General features: G+C 34.2%; 1 protein-coding gene across 1 annotated transcript; it reads left to right on the top strand.

The window, feature by feature from the left end:
* The first annotated feature begins 4,202 nt into the window (after positions 1–4,202).
* Positions 4,203–5,302, top strand: LOC149550102 (calmodulin-like protein 2). The gene has a single exon (XM_089795020.1). The coding sequence runs from the start codon at positions 4,235–4,237 to the stop codon at positions 5,033–5,035; it is 801 nt and encodes a 266-aa protein (XP_089651146.1). The 5' UTR covers positions 4,203–4,234; the 3' UTR covers positions 5,036–5,302.
* Positions 5,303–7,598: the final 2,296 nt, after the last annotated feature.

The following is a 7,598-nucleotide window of genomic DNA, read 5'->3' as shown; positions in this document are numbered from 1 at the left end:
TAACATAGGTTAATCTCCTCCTTGAAATTGTCATTAGGTCCATAGATAAGAGTTCTCCAAAGGTATTAGCAATTCCTTGGAAAATGTCTTCAACCTTGAACGCAAGAGGCATCCTTAGAAGTTTAACCTAGACAGGGGCTTGCACCACCGATTCATCCTAAGAGTTCAGATTAGGGGACCATTTTTGTAAAATCATTGTATGCTTACCCACAACCCATGGTCCACTACATATAATGTCTCTTCTATCTTCATCATAGGAAAAGCATAAAGATAGGCAAACTTTTGACATTGCAGCAATATCAACCTATCCCTTCAAAGCTCATTTCCTTTTAAAAAAGGCTTTAACTATCTCAATATTTGGCCTAGATCCCAAGAACCTATCGAAAAGGGTATGATCCATTCTAGAGATATTCATATCTGTGATTTGGTTTGGGATTTCCAAGATAAAGGAACCTTGTTTGATAATAGAAACATTCTTGATTGGAGGAAGGGAAGACTTACCAACAGGCTTAATGCCAAACAAGCTTTACCATTTCTAGCAGGAATCTTGACAACAATTGCAGACCTGGGTCCCCTCGGATCCCAAGGTGCCCCACCTTCATCGGGTTCCTTCCCAATCTAACCTACATCCATAGTATTCTCCCCTTGACCTCCCTCTCCTGACAGGCTTGCACCAATCCTAGTTCCATTTGAAATGTCTATCTTTATAGTTACTTTCCCCATCTCCCCTCATTTCTTATATCAAATTCCTTCCATTACTTCCTCTAACTATTTGGCAGGAACTTTGGTGCATTATGTCTCTTGACAATAAGGGCCACTCATTGCATTTTAATTTTAATTTGTAGGGTTCAATGAAACATGCATATTTGAGGAGAGTGCAAAAAGAATCTGATCCCACAATAATGGGTTCCACTTTTTGACCAATTTTGACACTGAAATCAATATTTTTGCAACAAACGTCACGTTCAAGTGACTATATCTCCAAAACTATAAATAATTTCAAGATGACATAAACTAGTGATTTTGAGTACTTTGTTCCTACTTTGTAACCATATTTTTTAATCTTAAAAAAAAATTATTTATGTCAGTTTTTTTTATCTCCTCCGAAAATGTTTTTAAAGAGTGACAGTCTGTTTGACACACATAACTTTTTTTCAAGAAATGATAATGAAGTAATTCTTTTGGCATTAGATTTTTAACATCAATATCCAGAGGATGCATTTGGTTTTATTTATTTTGGTTGAATATTGTATAGTTTATGAAGTTTTGAAGTGACATGAACCGTAATTCAGACATACATTCTGTTTGACACAGATAATTTGAAGTCAATTTATCATGAAACTTTTTTTTTTTTGAATAGAAAAGTATCTCAATAAACTAGTTCCTACATATTTTTCAAAAAAAATTGACCTAATTTTACTAATTTTCCTAAGGTGTCAAATTCGGTTAATGTTCAATCAGTAATGAACCTATAATGAGTTAAACTCATATTTGAAAGTCTTAATGACTAAAATATGTATTACAATTATAGTCATTGGAAAGCTTTCTCCGAGCAGCACATTTTGACATTTTTTTACTTTACAGTAGGAGATCATTCTCCTACAATTATGGGAGTCAAAAGAGCACACCAAAAAAAATGAAAAAAGTGTTAAAATTTTCCAAATTTTACATGTTCACACGAATATAACGTTCATGCGAACATAATAAGAATGTTCGCGCAAACATATGTTCACACGAACATGCCCCCTAAATTTTCACGGCCACTGGAAAATTTTAAGGGTATGTTGGGGCAAACATACCTATATTTAACGTGTTCGTGCAAACAATAAAAAAACCTGAAAAAGTCTAATTTGTAAAGCTATTTGCCATTTGTAAAACTATTTTCCATCTGTCAGAAATGTGCTTTTCATATGTTTGCGCAAACGTATGAATTTACGCGCTGATATGTTTGCACAAACATACCCAACGTATATGTTCACGCGAACCTTTCATATACATTGGCGCAAACGTGTCAAACTAAATTCAAACATCCTAAGTCGCGATTTGGAAAACTTTTTGAACTTTCTTCATTCCACTAAAGTGGAACCCATTAGTTTGGGTTCACAGATATTATTTTGTGGAGATTACTACCTTTTTAGGTGTTTGAATATTTACTCCTCATGTTGGCTAAGGATGTACATATCTTGAAATGCATGCTCATGTTAGATTCACATGCAAATCAAAGTGGGAGAAGAATGTAATGGTGAAATTGGTATAATTGTGTCATTTCGATTGATTTTTGTTCTTATAGTAACATGATTGTATTAATGCACAAATGTTTGGAAAAGTGATATACTCTCGTGCTTATTTTTTGTTGCTCTACTTCCACTTTCATTACACCCCTATGTGTAGTAAGAGTTTATTTGTCCTCTATTTACCCTTAATTGTAGTAATTTTTGCACATTTTTTCACTTACCTCAAGATCATCAACTTATATCCCTTTGGTTCATTTACAAGTTACATTGAATCAAAATTTGTTCAATCCATAAGAACACAACAATGTCCCTAAAAATTTTAAATGCTAGTTTTTATTTTTCCTATTATGAAGTAATTTTAACAAAGAGATTCAAATTAAAATTCATCAATCACTTAGAAAATAGAGACAAGAAAAAGAAATATCATTAAAGTACACTTCAACTTCTACAAGGCAATAAAACATCAAATCGACATCATTATTATATATGGCATCTAATTGTTTGCACATGTCATGTTCAATATCATTCATCACTACTAATTTGACTTACCCTAAGGATTGACATAGAAGAACTTCTTCACTAATCAAATCGACAAACTACTAATGTGTATACAAAAAAGTCATTCAAGTATTGTACACTCATTCTAATAATGAATCTTCATCAAGGTTGTACGGGAACAGGGGTACTTAGGGTGCTTAGGGTATGGGTACGACTATTTTTCATAATAGGGGACAAGGGTACTTAGCTATTTCAAACTTTATTTTTAATTATACTTTTATATTTAGAGAAAATCTTAAATTACGAGTTGTGACAATGGTTTTTCAATACAAGAATAGTGATAAAGTTTGTAAATGTAATGTATTATTTTTCGTTTCAAATTTGGTATATGTTTGTAATAATAATATATGATAAATGCTTAGATGCATAACAGAGAAGGTAGACTTTAAACATGAACAAGAATATCATAAATCATATGACAATGACATATTGCAAATGATAAACTTCTAACTTGAACAGTGATAAATTTTATTCTTAATCAATATTGTATCAAAGTTTCAAACGGATTAGATATTGAATTAGGCTTGATAAATAACAAACTGATACACAAACAAAAAATTGAATAAAAAAATAAAAAATCTTTATCAAAGTTCTTAGTTATGATGCTCTCCACCAAGTACCTAGTACTTCGGATACATGTACCCAGTAATTAAATACGTGGATACGAATACCCATACAACCTTGATCTTCATTCAACATATCAATTATATATATCATATAAAATTTGCAACTTTTTACCTAAAAAAAAACCTATAAATCTATAAACATAGTTAAAGAATTTGAAATAACACCACATTCTCCATTACCAATTTTGAAACTAAATACCCTTATCATAACTTTCAAATTTAATATATTTAATATGATTGTACACTCAATTAAATTTGATTATTTAACCTAATATGTTTCATTACCATGTTGAAAATCTCAAATAATAAAGTGGCCCATAATTTTTATCACGCATTTTTATTAATCAATTAGATTGTTTGGGATACAACTTCCTTGCATCTATGACAACATGGAGTGCATGACCAACTTGTGTTGAAAAGTCACGGTCTTTGTTTCTAGGTTCTCTAATACATCACCCATTGCGCTTTTGCTGGCCAATAATCATTTCCCACGGTATCTCCTTGACTTTGCCAGACCAATATAAGTATTATAGTTCAACTAGAAAACAAAACGGTGGATAAGAAAGCACTTAGTTTCGAGGAAGAAGCCCACGGCAAACAGAATTCGTACTGTTTTATTCGAAACAAAGTTGTGAATGATAAGCATCGTGCTCTTTCCTCGTAAATTCCTTGATATCAATCACAGAGAAAATTCTGCAACCCATCAGAAAAATCATGACCAAGTCCACATGAAAAGTCATCCAACTATAGGGAAAACGTTATAAAATTCGAAGAGTTTACAGGAAATTAAAAACAGATTCTGAATTATTATCAAAGATGGCTTCATTCTTGGATCCTCGGATTAAAATCCCTCTGGATGTCTCGGTCTTTGACTGGTACTGGTATTATGGCTGCCTCTTCAATCCTCAGAAAGATGTGGGCATTCATCCTCTTCTCCAAAACAGCCATAATCATGGTGGCAGTGAAAGTCACCCACAATTTGCAAAGGATGAAAGAGATCAGCATTCCAATGCACAAAACAATGGAAGGTATGAAGAAAGTTTGAGACAAGAGAGCAAAAAGAAAATTGTCCCCTGTTTTGGTCCAAAGAATTTATGTAAGGAAGATGTGGATGAGGAGGTTGCATGCATATTTAGGGTTTTGGATGAAGATGGGGATGGAAGAGTGAGTGTAGATGAGATAATGAGTTTTTTGGGGAGGCTGAGTCTTGAAATGCCAAGGGAGGAGGTGGAATTAGCAGTTAGATCAGTGCCTCAAAAGGGAGAGATGGAATCAGGTGAGAGATCATTGTGTTCTTGTGGGGAAGAGTTCTTGAATGCCATGGAGTTTGCTGAATTTTATAGGTTTGTTTTCTCAGATCAAGAGGAGGCAGTTGATCATGTGAAGGCTGAGGAGGATGCAACATGTGAGGCGTTTGGGTTTTTTGATAAGAATGGAGATGGGTTTATCAGTGCAATGGAGTTGGCTGATGTTCTTTGTAAATTAGGGTTTGTGGAAGGGAAGGATGTGAGTTGTTGTGAGAGTATGATTGAGAGTGTGGATTGTAATGGAGATGGGTTTGTGGACATTCACGAGTTTAGACATTTAATTACCAGAGCTACTTGCCCTCCTCATTAAGGGCATAGTATAGTGTTCATATTCAGCTATGAATGTGTGATTTTTTTTCAGGTTTGTTGGCTCTGATGTACAGTGTTTAAGAGGGTAGATATTGGATGAGAGGAAATTGTATAAATTGCTGTCATAGGTTCAGGATTTAAAAACTTAGTATTAGTTTGCAGTGATAATATATGATTTGTATTGGGTAGTTCAGAGTTGGTTTTCAATATGAGAAGGTTGTAAATATTGAGGATTTAATAAGATATAATTTATAAATACTTTTTATAATATTTTGTAAATATAATTTCCATTTTATGTGTATTCTCTTTTGGAATTCATTTATGTATAATTTTAGAATCTGCTTTCTGAAAGCAAGGAAAATAGATCTAATGGTAAATAGAGTGAAGAAGATTCTAACCTTAATAGTTTGAGACTATTGAAGAGAGTATATTGTTTTTAAAAAATTTATGATTAAGGGTATTATAATGGAAATGTTTGCTATAAATTAATTGTTATTTGAAGTTAGATGAAAATTAGATTTTGATTCAATTTATTTTTCACTAGAATAATTTTTGTATTTAAGAATGAAGTAATATTTTAATGGAGAAAATAAATCATTTTTTATACAAAAGAAAATGTGATGTAATCTAGTATGATTTTGGTAATACTTTAACCTTTCTCCCTCTCTTAAAAATTCTAAAGATTATTTTCTAATGAAGAGGATAATGTTTTGATTAAGTAAAAATAGGTTTTGAAAGGACCCGAAACCTTTTAACAAAAGTCCAGAAAGATATAACAATGATGATCAAAATACAACTATGGAAAACCACCCGACAAAATAGAGGGACACACCAAAGTTCCCAAAAAGAGGGAAAACAGCCCAAGAAGTAATAGACTATCAAGATTTACATTTTGGTACAGTCTTTTAAGAGCGTAAAAACATATCAAAAGAAGGAATAGAGGATTTTCTTTTTTTCCTTTGATTGATGTCCAACCATCCTCTACCTTCCCAGCAGCCTTATGCCAGTCCCAACTGACCCCCAACAACCCCTCATCAACAGAGTCAGCAACAGAAAAAGGGACAGCAACAACATTATGATCCAGAGCCATCAAAGGGACAGCAGTTGAATCAACAGAGACAACAATAGGTAGCGAGTCAGAAACAACATTCTGATTCGAAACCATCGTAGAGACAACAGCAGGCAACGAGTCAGCAACAACATTCTGATTCAAAACCATCATAGAGACAACCTCCGAATCACCAGAAACAGTAGTGGAATCCTCGGCCAAAGAGAGATCAATATGCGAAGAGCTATCTGAACCATCCACCTCGATAGAAACCTTATGAATCGTGTAGTAATCATCTGAAACCCCCAACCACCAAGAAGGAGAATTCTTTGATCTAGCCTTGTCAGAGGAGCAACTCGCAACAAGATGACTGGTCTTATGGCATTTCCTACATCTGAAAGGAATACCCTCATAATCAAGTAGCTGAATCCAAGAACCAATTGGAGAAGCCAACTTCAACATTTCTGGAAGCCCCTTGGAGGTATCCATCTCCACCAGGATGTGAGCATATGTTGTCCTATAGACATTGGAAGAAACCAAATCAACCAATATGAAATCCCCAAGAGCATCCCCTATAGCCTCCAGGACTGAATCCTACCAAAAATGAAGGGGAAGATTTGCTAACCTCACCCAAAGAGGAATCTTATTAAAGGTTTCAGTAGTCAGATTAAATGCTAGAAACCAAGGTTTGGCCATCATGGGAAACCTTTCCTCCCAAGAGAAACCACGACCTAGTATGGCATTTTTGTCATCAGCATTAGCAAATTTCACAATAAAAAAACCCCATGCCACAGGGTATATCAGCATTTCATCCGAAATGATTGGTTCCCAAAATTTGGAAATCCAAGCATGCAAATCTACAAGAGAGGGGCGAAAACCCAAAAAATGAAAAATAGTAGCAGTATTGGAGTAATCCACCACATATGAGTTGATCTCCTCAACTACATCTTGTTCAAAGTGAAGCACAAGGGGATTACTAACCGAGACAGGCACAGTTGAACGATTGACAAAAGGAATAAGCGAATGGAGCCCCTTCCTCACAGGATCAGAAATAGTTGCCTCATATGCGGCCACATCCACATAAGAAAGAGCAGAATGAACAGGAGAACCCTTCGTAACAAGAGAAACATGAACACCAGGACCAGGACGACTCCTAGCTGCAGCAGACACCACAGGAGGAAACCTTGCCGCAGTCGTCGCAGAAACAGAGGTCTTAGAAGCTTCATGAAGAGGATAATGTTTGATTTAAGGAAAAAAAAGAATTCAAGAGAGGCTTAGTGAAGCCTTGATTTAAAAGAAATAGAAGTGCGAAGTTTTGTGAAGCTTTGATCTAAAAAAATAAGTGTGCGAAGAAAAAATTATAATTTTTATGTCTTACGAAGTTGAAGGATCTACATCTCTTATTTTTTTATCCAACATTTAAAGTTGAGTGTTTAAAAGCTTATATTATATTTATCTTTTTCAAATAAATCAATTTGAAATCATAAAATTTGAAGTAATTAATTATATGGCATGG

Source organism: Cupressus sempervirens, chromosome 7, assembly GCF_028749045.1.
Source record: "Cupressus sempervirens isolate cs-2001-9-10 chromosome 7, ASM2874904v1, whole genome shotgun sequence".
Taxonomy (NCBI): Eukaryota; Viridiplantae; Streptophyta; class Pinopsida; order Cupressales; family Cupressaceae; genus Cupressus; species Cupressus sempervirens.
This window is presented reverse-complemented; position numbering and strand designations above follow the sequence as displayed.

Bases quoted from the DNA above. Each gene is read 5' to 3' on its own strand.
- LOC149550102 (XM_089795020.1), top strand. From the start codon at position 4,235: ATGGCTTCATTCTTGGATCCTCGGATTAAAATCCCTCTGGATGTCTCG.